We start from the raw sequence: 15889 nt of genomic DNA, 5'->3' as shown, positions 1-15889 counted from the left end.
GAGTATGTCTTCAACGCTTTGAAATAAATTTTGCTTTTCTTGAAAACGTGGATTTATTCTCGATGCTTGGGGATCCAACAGCTAGCTCACAGTTTTTCAACCTCCAGCTCACACATTTTTGTCTCAGCTCAGGAAGGATGGCTCCAGAGCCAACTAATTCATGCAGCAGCCAAATCGCTTGCTCAGAACTTTAATACCAGCAGCTCACAAAGTAGACGTTTTGCCCACATGGCTCCCCTACAACAGCCCTGTGAGGTAAGTTAGGCTGAGAGCGTGTGACGGGCCCAAAGTCACTCAGCAAGTTTCCAAGGCACGAGTGTGGATTTGAACCTAGATTTCTCAGTTCCTACTCTTTAACCACTACACCATGCTGGCTATCAGTAATATCAGGAAAACTGCCCTCCCAGTTAGGAAGTCCCATTCATCAGGACATTTCACAAAATGATCAGGGTATTTTATTATATGTATATAGCAGATATGTGGTAAAATTTTCTCTACCACTTGTGACAACGATAATAGATGACCCCATTACTGCTGGAAGAGAGCAAGCTTGCCCAGGGATGGTTGGTTATCTTGAATGGAGTCTCAGGACACGAAGACAACTCCCTGGTCTTCTCAGCCACCACTGAGGGAAGACAGTCCTCCCAGTCCTTCCTCGAAGACTCCAATTACGCAGCACCCTTGGGCTCAAGAGTCTGTTCCATCCATCACAAAAAATATCCTTTCTACTTCCCCCTGTGCTTCCAAAAGGGAAAATGGAGACCTCAGCCATGAGGAAGCTTAGCCTTTGACCTGTCTACCCTTGACCATTACAAGTGTTCTTATTACTATATTTAAAAGCTTCCAGCAGTTAACCATAATCTTTCCCAGGGTTAGCTATATTTACTTTTTTAAGTGCCAACACAAAAGAGTCCAAGTCAACTGAAAAATCTGAAGCAGATAATTTGGAAATATCATGAAACAGGTTCTCATTCCATACATAGGGATACAGAGTTATGCCCCTTTTCTACATTAGATAGTGCAAGAAAGTTACACCAACTTTGGCAGTAAGAGCTGAGAGTTTTGCTTAATGAATATGGGCACCGAGAGAACACAGCATTTTCAGGGGGGGGAAATACTGGAAGCCCCAAGGGAGCACCTTCAAGGAGATAAGTTCTTCAGACAGACCTTATCTGACTACAGAGCCAAGGGCCACTGCAGATTGCCTGGTTAAATTTAGCAGCTTTTTCTGGGTAATTTATCTGAAGCGATAATGAAAGCTCAAAGTTTTCCCAGCTCATCTCAAAGAACAATTTCTACTGTGAACTTTGGGTGGCAAAGACACAACAAGAGAAGCCAAGGGTACTTATTCAAACCAATAAGGGGGAGAATTCAACAAAAGTGTTCCAGGGTTGATTCTAAACCCACACACACACAAACAGGCAGCGCAGCATGACCTCCCAATCCAGACCAGAATTTCCTTTAACAGGAAGTTGGGGGGGGGGAGAGATGAATGATGCTATTTCTTTCCTCACCTTTAAGAAACAGCCTCACTAAACCCCACATGCTCAGCTCCACCTTTCCCCCCAAAATATGTATCTAGCTACACATTAAAATAAATTCCTAAGTGTTCCTTATGGATTTGCTGAGCTCTTTTAATTTCCACTTCTTAAAGTCAAGCTACTTGCTGAGGTCTAAATAAAGGCCAATTCACACAACACTTTTCTGTCACTCTTCAAAATAGATTGAATAGCTACAAGGGAACATGACTGGTTGTCCAGAGAGGCTGACACCCCAAGTGACAGCAAGCCCACTAGGCCCGTAGCTCCAGTGGGGCATCTCGGGGCTAGGCCCCACGACTTCAAGGGTCTAGATTTCATAGAGTGCTTGAAGAACTATGGACGGAGGTTAGTGACATTGTACAAGAGGCAGCAATCACCACCATCCCAAAGAAAAAGAAATGCAAGAAAGCAAAGTGGCTTTCTGATGAGGCTTTACAAATAGCAGAGGAAAGAAGGAAAGCTAAAGGCAAAGGCGAAAAGGAAAGATTTACCCAACTGAATGCAGATTTCCAGAGAACAGCAAGGAGAGATAAGGAGGCCTTCCTGAATGAGCAAAGTAATAGAGGAAAACAACAGAATGGGAAGGACTAAAGATCTCTTCAAGAAAATTGGAGAAATCAAGGGAGCGTTCCATGCAAAGCTGGCCATGATAAAGGATAAAAACGGTAGGGACCTAACAGAAGCAGAAGAGATTAGGAAAAGATGGCAACAATACACAGAAGAACTATACAAGAAAGACCTCGATGTCCTTGACAACCATGACGGTATAATCAGGGCTATTTTTGGGCAGGAACACACAGAAACAGAGTTCCAGTTGGCTTCCAAGTTGGCCACACCCAGCAGGAACCCATTAGCATAATAGGCCACACTCAACAGCAGAAACTAATTAGGATTGGCTACATTAGGGGTGTGTGGCCTAACATGCAAAGGAGTTCCTGCTACAAAAAAGCCGTCAGTATCCTTGAAAACCACGACGGTATAATCACTGACCTCAAGCCAGACATCCTGGAATGTGAAGTTAAATGGGCCTTAGAAAGCATTACTAACAACAAAGCTAGTGGAGGTGATGGTATTCCAGCTGAGCTATTCAAAGTCTTAAAAGATGATGCTGTTGCTGCACTCAATTTGCCAGCAAATTTGGAAAACGCAACAGTGGCCACAGGGTTGGAAAAGGTCAGTATGCATTCCAATCCCAAAGAAGGGCAATGCCAAGGAATGTTCAAACTATCGCACAATTGCACTCATATCACACGTTAGCAAGGTCATGCTCATATAAAACTATTCATGGTGTGAAGAAAGTGGATAGAGGGAGCTTTTTCTCTGTCTCCCCTAAGAAGAGCACTGGGGGAGGGCACCCAGTGAAATTGTTGGGTAATAGGTGCAGGACGGACAAAAGGAAATAGTTCTCTACACAATGAGTAATTACACTGTGGAATTCACTGCCAGAGGATATACTGATGGCCACGGGAATAGATAGCTTTAAAAGGAGATTAGGTAGATTCACGGAGGATAGGTTCATCAGTGGCTACCAGCCATAGGGACTAAAGGAAACCTGCATCTACAGAGGAAGCAAACCTCTGAATACCAGTACTGGGAGACCACAGCAGTGGAGGGTCTTGGCCTCTATGCCCTGTTTGTTTGACCCTCCAGGGCAATTGCTTGGTGGTTGTGAAACAGTATGCTGGACTAGACGGACCACTGGTCTGATCCAGTCGGCTCCTCTTACATTCGTAATATAAGTGCAATCACTTTCAACTCTCTAAAGAATTATTTAATCCATTAGATGTTAATCTTCCACCCTTCCCCCAAGGAGCTCATTGTGGCATAGATGCTCCCCCCATTACAACCCCCACTCTGTTTTCAGAACTATCCTGCAGATAAAACTTTGGACCAGTCAATCAATGAGACTCATGGCAGTGAAGATCTGAACACAGGTCTCCTCCGTCCTAGTCTAACAACTACTACATTCTACTGCTTGTCACAAAACCAGCAGACTTTGAGCATGTCAAACATAGCTCCAGTTTTATTTATTTATTATTTATTTGATTTGTATACCACCCTCCCCGTAAATGGGTTCAGGGCGGTTCACAACAATCTCAGTACACTTCAACCATCTGCTCAAAAAAAAATTGCTCTTGGTCCCTAGACAAATCTATAGTACACAAAACAGACGTTGCACTGGCAAAGGAAGTTAATAAAAACCACTAAAATGTCACAGAGGTGAATTCCCAAGGCTCAGGTAATCCTTTGACATTTACAAGTTCCTGGTTAGAAGGAACCTGCTTTTTGATTACTTTGTAAACAATGCAACAAGCAAACATTTCCTCCTGAATCAATATGTTAAAATAGGTCAGACAGGTACAGTGGTCCAACAAAGGATCAACATTGCGCAAGTCAACAGGATTTAAGGTACACTGTGCCTTCATCACACACAGGAATAAAAGGGGGTGTAAATATGAACACACTGGCCATGTTTGTTGTTCCACAGGGGTGAGCCACACCACAACTCGCTTAACAGTCTTTTATTCTCCTTGAAGGCACCCTAAAAAAGATAGCCAGGGTCCACGGAAGGTTGCAATTTCTAATATTCTTAACCAAGACTACAATCTCCAAAAAATTTTCCCCTGAGAAACTGTTAACGCATGGTATAAAACCAAAATATGTTCATAGATTATGTTACAAGTTACTACCGGGGGTTTTGTGCTTGATCGTCGTCAGCACACAAAAGAAAGTGTAGTAAGGAGTCAAAAACAGATCTGAAAGGTGATTGGATATGGATATCACTGCTACATTAGAATTATACCCAGTTGCAAAAAAAGTTTTATACAACTCAAATGTAAGACATTACAAAACAGAATTAATCACATGCACACAAAAATCTTTAAAGTAACCTTTTGACACAAATCCAGGCAACATAGCAAAATAAAATGTTTAAAAACAGTAACTCCAAACTGCTGAACTGGCTATAAATTAGGAAGGTCATTCAGTAAAGAACCTTCGTCAACTTCCTTAAAGGCTATTACTATTAAACAGCTAGTTAATAGTCAATGCTTAAAGCAAACAGCTGTGACATTTAGTCAAGCTATGGGGAAACTGCCACACAAAAAACACATGAAAGGAAAGTATTTTTAATAAGGCTGGTTGTTGCATACTGTATACACAATGACGAAGTACAAGGGGATATGAAATCTAAAAGTTATTGATATATCTATGCACACAAAAACAGAACTACAGAACTCTTTCCAGTTGTTTTTCTTTTTTGCTACATTAGACTTTAATAAAGCTATTTAAAAAGTTATGTTTTGCAACACTATATATAACAGCTATGGGAATCAGTGTAATATAGATATCAACTATAGCAGAGACACTATTGTGAAACAAGACGCTAAGTGCATTAATCGAAACAATGAATTAATAAATGACTATAATAAAACTATGTACCATAACTAATTGTTTGTTTTTTATATTTTTATATTTATAAAATATTCTATGATAATTCAATTTGTAATATCAATTGTATATGATACATATCATTTTACAATTTTCTCATAAATAAATATTAAAAGTCCATTCATGTGTTCTTTAAATACATATATGGAAAGTCCGTTCAAAAGTCTGAAAAGTCCATTCAAGATGAGATTTCTGGATAAGTTGCTCATTTCGAAATCTTCCTCAGAAAAGAATGGAAAACTTATGGTAAATATCAAGATATTTATATGAAGCCTCTAATACTGAAGGATTTCCCACAGTATGAAGTATATATATTTTTTAATTGGGCACCAATCCATCATTTCCATCAAGAACTCATCTTCAGGTATTTCTGATGCACCTGGATTCTTACTGCAATGAGGATTACCAACATATCTGCTATAGTATGTTTTGCAGCACTGGCATATCACTTAATATAAAGACATGAAGCTGCCTTACATGGGAGGATCAGGGTCAGAATCGTGTAATCAGACTGGCAGCAGCTCAAGCAGACGTCTTTCACATCACCTACTACGTGATCCTTTTAACTAGAGATGCCAGGAAACAAACCTGGGACATGCTGCAGGCCAAGCAGATGCTCTGCCACAGCCCACAACAACGTCTTCTGCTAGACACAAAATCTGCGCCCACGCTTCCTCAGTCCCAGATCAGCTGCTCAAACTTTAACTGCTCATGCTTCCAACTGACATATTTGATTAGAAAAATTATACATTTTTAAAAATAAAAATATTAACAGGTGCACACAGAAGTCTCACATGTGAAACATCTCTCTAAAAATGGAACCCATACGGATTTCTAAAATGTTCACCGATGTCACACAAAAACATTCCAGTATATAAAAACAAAGCATAAAAATGGTCAGATTCCTGAGAGATTAGCAAGAGACACATCACATGTAGAAGTTCATGCTTTCAAACCCAACCCATTCCTTGAGCGGCATGTTAACATCCTGCACCTGGATTCATCCCCTCTGGGACTAGCACACCTCTACAGTAGCTGAGACAGCAACTGTGCACTACACTGCTGACAACAGAAGCTAATCCTGAGGGGAAGGGGGGGGGAATCAAGCCCTGAGAGACTAAATTTGAGTGCCCTGACAAACACTTTGTTTTCACAATGTTGTAACGCATGTTCCTACATACATTGGTGAAAATGGCCAGAATATTAGTTAGCTGTGTGTCAGGGCTGTAGCACCCAGAAGCAAGTTAGGTGGATGGACCATGGGTTGCTTCAGAGGGACAGCTGATGCAGGCTTTGTGGCCCACTGCTGAAGTCCTGGCCAGGGGCCCACAACCTCTTTTTCAGCTTAAGGGCCCCGTTGGAATTCTGGCAGGAGGAGGAGGAGGAGGAGGAGGAGGAGGTGCAGTTTTGCGCTTTGGACAAATAGTGGGGGGAAATCTTACTGCTTATTAAAATCTTAAAATCTGTTTATGCAAGAGGGTGAACATTTTATAAGCCATAATTATCCAGTGGTACCATATGCCAGGAAGTGGCCTGAGGGGAAATGTCCGACTGGGGATATTGTTTCAAATTATGTGATTTCTGTCTCAAGGCCTGCAGGCACCTTTGTAATTCTGACACAGCATGGCGGACACAGCCACAAAATGGCTGCCACAAAATAGCTGCTGCAGGAGGTGGAGCCAGCCACAAACAGCCGCCATAGTGAAGATCATTGTGCTGTGGTGGCAGCTGCTGCCAAAGCAATATTTTTAAAAATCTGCACAGCCAATCAAATCTCTAGTGGCCAGTCAGAACTCTTGCTGGGCAAAAGCCCCTGCCCACTTTCCAAAAACACTTGGCGGTGGGCACATTGGGGGGCCCTACCCTAGCCTATTTTGTGCAACTCCCTCCCTTACTGGAGCAGTAGCCTGGCCATCCCTGCCTTGCAGTGACTCTTCCTCACCACTAGGGATGCTGTGCAAACCTGGGACATGACCTAAAGCACTGAAGGCAAACATGCCACAGCTGAGTGCCAGCTATTTATATCACAGTCCAAAATATGAACACACCATTTAACTATGCTGACAGACTTTAAGATTAAGCAGCCTTGAATTTACATCTTTCTCGCATGGCACAGCTGAAATCACTAAGAACCAATAGTTGGCCTTGGATTTGATGGAGCTTGGCCATGGATTATTTTAATTAGACTGGGGACATAATGTAAGCCACTTGACGTGATCACTAGGGAGAAAGGCAGGATGTAAATGAAGCAGAATAAATAAATATATAAATAAGACTGAAACAGTTATTCTGCAATAGGCAGGGTTTTTTATCCATCTTTTCAGAAATTCGATTCAGAAGGCAGAAGAGAGGGAAAAGGCCTCATCCAGGGGCATCCATCAACAAAGTCCCTGAGCTTCTTTCCTCACTTTGATTTGCCTGTCAGGAGGAGTAAGAAGACTGGCCCTATTCAGCACAGCTTTCAAAGGCTGTTCAGATTACCTTTGGGAGGCAAGCGAGCTGCTCAGAAAACAGGGTGCCTATTCAGAAGAGAGGCAGGATTCACAGCCGCTACAGCATCAGCTAAAGACTGGCAGGAAACAGTGAAGACCTCAGACGACTACTGATGAAGGTTGAAGCAGAAAGTGCCAAAGCTGGATTGCAGCTGAACATCAAGAAGACAACAGTCATGAGTACTGGGGATTTACACAACTTTAAGGCTGATGGTGAAGAAACTGAAATTGTTAAAGGTTTTCTATTCCTTGGTTCAGTCATAAACCAAATTGGAGACTGCAACCAAGACATCAGAAGGAGACTGAGACTGGGGAGGGCAGCCATGAAGGAGCCAAAGAAGATCCTTAAGCATAAGGTTGTGGTGCTGGCGACCAAGATGAAGACAATTCATACTACCCTATTCTCCATTACTTTGTAGAGGTGTAAAAGTTGGATAATGAAGAAAGCCGACAGGAAGAAAATTGATTCATCTGAAATGTGGTGTCGGAGGAGAGCTTTGTGGATACCGTAGACTGACCAAAAGACAAATAAATGGGTTCTAAACCAAATTAAGCCTGAATTCTCTCTAGATGCTAAAATGACTAGACCAAGGCAATCCTACTTTGGTCATATTATGAGAAGACAAGACTCAAAGGAGAAATCAATAAGGCTAGGAAAAGTTGAAGACAACAGGCTAGGAAAAGAGAAAGACCCAACATGAGATGGGTTGACTCAGTCAAGTAAGACACAGCCCTTAGTTTTAGGCTTGCCAAGTCCCCCCGGGGGGCAGGGAAACCCCCGCCCCAGAGGCCCGTTCCCCGCCGCAGGGCCTCGGGGGGAACTCCACCCTGACGTGCACGTCACCAGGAAGTGATGCGACCACGCCAGGCATGCTGGGGGTGGGGCCACAGTCATCCGAGGGAAAACTCTATGTTTTTCCCTTGGATGGTCGTGGCCCCGCCCCCAGCATGCCCAGCGTCGTCACCTCACTTCCTGGTGACATGGATGCACCCCGCGCATGCTTTACGCGCACGCACGCCAGGATCAACCCACTCCGGAACAAGGTGAGACTTGGCAACCCTACTTAGTTTGCAATACCTGAGCAAGGCTGTTAACCATAGAACATCATAGAGTTGCCATAAACAATTTGGGCACTTGACACACACAGCCACTAAGAACACTCATTCGTCCATCTTATACATTGCTCAAAATGTGAAAGAGGCTGAGCTGGTGGTACAGAGGAGACTGAGGCCTTACTCACACATGTAGGGAGAATAGGGTTTCCAGGCTTCATGTGGGACCTGGGGATCCCCCGGAATTACAGCTCATCTCCAGACTACAGAGATCACTTCCCCTGGAGAAAATGGATGCTTTGGAGGGTGGGCTCTGTGGCATTGTGCCCCACTGAGGTCCCTGTCCACCCCAGGCTCCATGCCCAAATCTCAAGGAGTTTCCCAACCTTGATCAGGCAACCCTACCCCCCCCCAATCCCCCACTGGTGACTGGAGGCACCTGGCAACCCTAAGGGGGAATGAGGCGGCACAGAACTCCAGTGACTGAATGGACTGTAGCACAAGATATTGTAGACAGACAATCACAGAGGACGGCATTTACAACACTGCTAGGCTAGAAGCCCCCAGAAACAGAAAGCCAGCATAGAAAGCCAAAAGAGATAAGAGTCTTTTTTCCTGCCACCACACTTCCCTGCATCTGTGCACCAGGCCTGACGGAGGTTAGATCTTTCAGAAGCCAAATGGGCAACAAGCAGCATGTTTTACAGGTTTGCCTTAGAACACCGCCATTAATTTTGTTGTTATCATGCAGCCAGAGAGTTGTGGGGGTGGAGATGAAAGAGCTTCATTGTTTCATCTTGTCTGCATCGTATTCTCATGTGAGAAGCTATGAAGCAATCCAGGAACAGCCATCTTTCCTCTTCACTGGATCCAAACCCCACAATCTTGGTATACGCAAATTGGGTATGGGTACAGGAAAGCCATCTATGGTAATAATGGTCACTGGTCTCTTGTAAACTGCAGGACAGGGATCCAACCTCCCATTTAAAGCCTTCCCTCACTGTCAGATACATGTCTTCAGTGTGCCTGAAAGTTAACATGAGCTTTCAAATTCTTGAACATACAAAATGTGTCATATACAGAATCAGACCATGGGTATGTCATCTGTCCCCATGGGAGGTAACTCTAATAAGAATCTAATAAGAACATAAGATGTGCCCTGTTGGATCAGATGAATGCTCCATCTAGTCCAGCATCCTGTCTCACACAGTGGGCAACCAGTTCCTCTGGACAGCCAATAACAGGGCATAGAGGCGGAGCCTTTCCTCTGATGTTGCCTCCTGGCTTTGGGATTCAGAGGTCTCGTGACTCTGAATGCGGAGGATTCCCCCCAACCAGCCACCGATAGATTCATGGAGAATCTATCTAATTCTCTTTTAAAGCTGTTTATCCTGGTGGCCATCACTACATCCTCTGACAGAGAATTCCACGTTTCAATCACTCTCTGTGTAAAGAATTATTTCCTTTTGTCCATCCAGAATCTAAACTCTCCATTGTCTCAAGCCATTACTTTTTTCCAGCCCTGCTATTCTTAATGCCAGAGACAGCACGTCAGCATGAGTCCTACCATGGAACCAGGTACCCTTCCAACTACTGAAAATCCTGGAGAGCTTTCTGATAACTCCATCTTGTAAAGCGGCTACATGCTTCTCTACCAGCTTGAGTCCTAGCTGCCATCACTGGCAGATCTGCCGTCTTGAGCACAGACTACAACACACTCCCATATAAAAACTACCCTTGGAGACATTTCGCAAGACTACACCTGACGCATAATTCTGGCTTTCACCTGCAGCCAAGCTTTCACCATCCTGTTACAAGACTCCCTAGAAAGAATGTTACACGCACCACATGGAAAGATCTTGAAGCAGTTGTCTTGAGGCTGTACAACTGTGCCTCATGTTGCCAGCCAAGGGAAGACAGGCTGCCTTCAAGGGCCAAGTGAGATCTAGCTGCTCTGTCACAATCTTTTGCCCACCTGCCTCTCCTGTGGAACATCTAGCCATTTGAGGCACAATTTAGTATACAAGTGCAACACTATGGTCTTTGACCATAGAGAGCTTCTCTTAAATAATTAAATCCCCTGTACCCATGCATGGTGGGTACAGAACACAAGAGATAAGCAATAGGCAAAACAAGCAGGCACTCACGAGAAACCACACCGCAGAGGAAATTTCCCCCTCCCTGTCACCAGCTCAAGTTCCTCCCACCCCCACTGCCCACCTCTGGTTTGCCTCAGCCTGCTTGCCCCCTCACTGCATTGGCTTGCCTCCCTTTGTCCACCTGCTTCCTCCTCCAGTTTGAGAGCCAGTTTGGTGTAGTGGTTAAGTGCGCGGACTCTAATCTGGGAGAACCGGGTTTGAGTCCCCACTCCTCCACTTGCAGCTGCTGGATGACCTTGGGCAAGCCGTAGTTCTGATAAGAGCTGTTCTTGAAAAAAGAGCAGTTTCTGTCAAGAGCTCTCTCAGACCCACCTACCTCACAGGGTATCTGTTGTGGGGAGGGGAATGGAAAGGAGTTTGTAAGCCGCTCTGAGACACCTTTGGGTAGTGAAGGGCGGGGGATAAATTCAATCTCTTCTCTTCTCTCTTCTTCTTCTCCTTGCCACACCAACTTTGGCTTGCACTCCCCTGCTCAACAGGTCCTCCACATCCCCGAGGGCCAGCCTCCCCTCCTCCCCTACTCCTGGCACCCACAACTGCCACCACTATGTTTCCACATGCCCTCTGGGATTCAGAGGTCTAGTGACGCTGAATGTGGAGGTTCCCCCCTCCCAACCACCATGGCTAGTAGCCACTGATAGATTCATGGAGGATCTATCTAATCCTCTGGCCAGGGTTTTTTATTATTACTTTTTAACGATATGTCTGGGTACATGCAGATATCGCAATTAACTTTCAGGAAGGTCATAGCCCAGGTTTAGTTGAAGAATTCTACATCATACCCTGTTATGCAGGTTTGCTGATGCATATGGGTGCCAGCCCTAGACTCTTAGATACAGGGATGGTACCTTGTGCTGGAACACCTTGTTCTGGTATTAGGGTCTGTTCCCTTCTTCATCAGACAGAACAGAAAGAAATTTATTATTGGAGAAGCACGTTAATGCAGTTGCTAAAAAAGGCTTTCTTGCACCTCAGCCTAGCCTGAAAGATGGCGCCTTATCTTGATATGGCTGGCCTGGTCACCTGGATCCACGCCAAAGTAACATCAAGACTAGACTACTGCAACGCACTGTACATTGGTCTCCCCTCAAAATCAATTCGGAAACTCCAGTTGGTGCAGAACGCTTCAGCTCAGGTATTACTGGCAGCTAGATGGGGTATGCATCTTACTCCCATCCTGCAGGCACTTCACTTCAAGGGCTATCACATACAAAGCCCTTGATGGCCTTGGACCACCTCTCTTCCCTATGCTCCGTCACAACAGCTTCAGACATCTGAGCAGGGTCTTCTGCAGGTGCCAGCCTGCAAATGGGCAAAATCAACAACTGCCCGTACACATGCCTTGCCTTCTCTGTTGGGGCCCCCACCTTGTGGAAGAGCCTGGCTAAAAAGGTCAGGAAGGCTTCCAGTCTCCTGGCTTTCTGAAAACTATGCAAAACTGAATTATTCAAGAGGGCTTTTCTGTGCAGGCAACAGGGTAGCATTGTACTAAATGATTCAACAAAGTCACTTAGAAAAATTACTAGGGACTGTGGTCTATAGCTTGTGGAAACTAGGATCCTGCTATGGAATTCTGCATCCTTTAATGTGTCATGTTAATACTTATGCTTTGCTTCGGTTGTTTTTAGACTTTTGGTTGGTTCTACAACCCTAATCTTATTGCATTGCTTACTGAATGTCCCATCTGCCAACTGTACTGACTCACTCTGTGTAATCCACCTTGAGCCCAAGTGAGAAAGGCAGATTATAAATAACGTAAACAAATAAAGGCAAATAATAAGAGCCAGTAAGGCTTACATATTCTAACAGTTTTGATGCTCATCCTCTTTCCCAGGAGGTCCAGAAGTGATGTTTTATGCTACAGGGCTCTCAGAAACATCTTTATGTATAGCTTCCATGAATTATACTTTGTGCCAGGGCTTCAGGTATCTTGCTTCTGTCTGTCTGAGGCACACTAGGATCGCTAGAAGGCATTAATGTGTACTAATATATACTTAGAGATTCTGTTTGTGCAAATATATCCTCATGGATAAAGACACATTTTCTCTGGGCTCCATTCAGAGAGGAAAGACATTTTGCACATTCCAGATGTGCTTCATCTTCCAGTCCATTGTCACCCCTCCCCAAAGAATCCCTTGGCTTACTTCAGGGAAAGAAGGCAATCTCAACATGATTTGAGTCACCCTGCCTTAGGTGTTAGATGTTTGATAGCCCAGAGTAAGATTAGGCATTAAACCCTCAGACTTTACAGTTACTGGTCTGCTGTTTCAGGGGAGGGGAAAAGCAAATAAAGCATCTGGCACAAATTACTAACATTGGTTTTCTCCGCTTTTCCTTCCATGATGGTACCATGTAAATATTTTTGGGAGGTAGATTCATTCTTCCAGATTGTTTTTCATAGTGGACCAGTAGCAAATGGAGGGAGGGAGATGGAAAGAGGCCAGGAGGCAGATGTGCAAAGTTTGGGTGCTTCTGCAGCATACACAAAGAGTAAGAACCTTATTACACCTAAGTCTGCAAAGTCTGCTATCTTCTTGCTGACAACTTAATATAAGCCTGGCCAGGAAGGAAAAGCCTAATCAAAACTGTTACTCAGCAGCTCTCTTGAAAAGAAACAGGAAGAGTCCTACTTTTAAAATGCAAAAAAAACCAACCCAAAAAACCCCAAGAAACCACTGGGGTAAAATGAAGTTTCCACCACATGCAAAGAGCCACTAGATTTCTACAAAGGCCTTGGAGAGCCAGATGAGCATTCAAGTCGTTTCCTTCTTGCGTCAGCCCCTTTCCCCTTCAGCTGAAATTCCAAACTCTCCTCCATTTTTAATGCTTCAACTGTTCCAAGAGGTCCTCCGTGCTCAAGACTCAGATCTGGCCCACCGCTCACTTCCCAGCGTTAAGAGAACGCTTTGTTGCTTTTGCTCCACAAGTGGGAAAAGAATGCATAACAAACAGCCCAGCCAAGTACAGGGTATGGCAGGGCAGATGCCAGTTCCAGACAGGCGCAGGACTTCAAAGAGACTCCTCCCAGAGAACCCATGCGCCCGAGAAGAGGAAAACTCTCTGAAGCCAGATGTGCAGGAGCCAAAGCTCCCCCACTCACCCCAATAGGAGTTAGACACTCCATCCCCTCTCAAAGTTTAGACTGCAACAGCCGTTGCCTCTTTTTCACAAGAGGGGGGATTAGCATACCAAGAACCCAGAGACACACACACCCCACTCCCACCCCATATCCCAGTGCTGTCGTTTCTCACCGTGCTGCAGAGCAGGGCATCAGAGTCCACCGGTTCTGACAGTTCGCTCAGCTTTCGATCCCACTGCAAGAGGTTCTGCTCCCCGCCTTCCAGCATCTCCATGGCCGATTAACAACCACAGCAACCCTAGTCAGGGAATCTACACGGGGGCGGGGCGGGGACGGGACACCCTCGATTCAGGCTCTTGTCCAAGGGAGCACCGCTATTCCATCGGGCAACCCCCCCTGGGTCCTCACTCTCTCCACGTTGACTCCTCCCCTCCCCAAAAAGGGACAATAGTTCGTAAGTGTGGAAACTTCCCAGCCACGGTCCTCCCGTTCGCAGAGCTGAGCTGTCAAAAGGGCAACCAGCCCAGCTGATCGCCACGCTACACCCGTGATTCCACTTCGTCTTCCAGTTCAGAACTTCGTCCTCAAGCCAGTGACGGACCCTCCCCGCAGCGCTTCCAAACTGAGACTAAACACCAGCCGCTACCTTCCCACCAGCCGCCACCACCAAAAGTTTAGCTCCTCCGCCTCCCAGCCAATGGCTGCAAAGAAGGGCGCCTGCTTCGAAGGTTTCCACCCAGTCAAAAGCCAGAAACGGAGTCTCTCCCTCCCCCCTTCCCAATTCCACGGGCTCTTCCTACGCCTCTCCAGCTGTGGGATGGAGGCGGGGAACCCCACTGACGTCACCGAAGGGGAAGGCCCCTGTTGCTCCCCGGGAAGCTTCGTCTCTGGCCAATGGCCTCCCGCAAGCGGCGCTCCACAAGCTCCGCGGGACGGGCGACGCTCGAGGACTGGCATGAGCCTCGGCCAATGGCTTAGCGACAAGAATACAGCCTTGGATAAAGCCCCGCCTGCTTCTCTGGGAGCAAAATCCAAAACAGACGCTCGGGGGGGAGAGGAGGGAAGGTGGCTTTGCGGCTGGAAAGACTGTCGGGGTGGGAGGAGAGAGAGGAGGGACCGAGCCTGATCATATGGTTGTGTTGGGTTTTTTTGCTGATCCCCTTCAGCGCAACCCCCCAAGGTGCGGCGTCGAATTCTCATTCCCCCGGATTGACTCAGCGGGGAAGCGAGAACAAAGTCCGCCTTCCTTTGGCAAGCGACAACGTCATCAACTGATGATGATGAAGAAGAAGAAGAAGAAGAAGGGTCTGTACAGGCAGCAGGCCAGTCCCAGCTACCTTGTCCTCATCGGGGTTTGGACGCTAAGCACGGCCAGCCCGGGTTAGTAGATGGATGGGAGGCCGCCAAGGAAGTCCAGGGTTTGCCAGGCAGATGCAGGTTGCCATCATTTGCCTGCAACCTGATGGCAAAATAAAGGTTGCAGAATTAAGATGACTGGATGGCCCGAGATTGAGAGGCAGCCTGGCACAGCGGTTGGGACCAGGAGCCGAGGGAGTTTTGAGTATTTATTTAAAACTTGTCCCTCCCGCCTTTCAGCAATCCTTCAAGACGGCTTACAATACCTTAAAAAAGAAAAGACCACAACCTCCTTTCTGTTTGGCCCTGAAACTGCAAGACCTCTAGATGTACTAAAACTAAGGACAGCGATTGCCCATAGGGAATACATGAGTGCCCATAGAGAATAATGGAGAATAGGCTTGCCCAGAGGGAATAGTGCAGTACATAATTGTCAATAGAGAATCCATAACTGCCCATAGGGGATAATGGAGAGGTCACTTGCCCATAGGGGATAATGGAGTACATAATTGCCAATAGAGAATCCATGACTGCCCATAAGGAATAATGGAGCGGACGCTTGCCCATACGGGATAATGAAGTACATAACTGCCAATAGAGAATCCATGATTGCTCATAGGGACATAATTGCCAACAGAGAATCCATGATTGCCTATAGGCAATATTGCCCATAGGTCATTCTGGCTCTCGTTAGGGGCTCTTTAAAAAGTTATGGCCGCTGTCGGGTGGCAACGGCCGCGGGTGTGTGTGTGAAATGTT

General features: G+C 45.7%; 1 protein-coding gene across 1 annotated transcript in view; it reads right to left on the bottom strand.

Moving 5' to 3' along the window:
• CREB3L2 (cAMP responsive element binding protein 3-like 2) overlaps positions 1-14323 on the bottom strand; it is a 127511-nt gene extending 113188 nt beyond the window's left edge. The window contains exon 1 of the mRNA XM_015424716.1: positions 13947-14323. Coding sequence (XP_015280202.1) covers positions 13947-14048 — 102 coding nt within the window. The 5' untranslated portion in view covers positions 14049-14323. The remainder of the gene's footprint in view (positions 1-13946) is intronic.
• Between the last annotated feature and the right edge of the window lie 1566 nt (positions 14324-15889).

This window comes from Gekko japonicus, unplaced genomic scaffold, assembly GCF_001447785.1.
Source record: "Gekko japonicus isolate JY-2015 unplaced genomic scaffold, Gekko_japonicus_V1.1 scaffold689, whole genome shotgun sequence".
NCBI lineage: Eukaryota > Metazoa > Chordata > Lepidosauria > Squamata > Gekkonidae > Gekko > Gekko japonicus.
The sequence above is the reverse complement of the archived record's forward strand: the minus strand, read 5'-3'. Positions and strand labels throughout refer to the sequence as shown.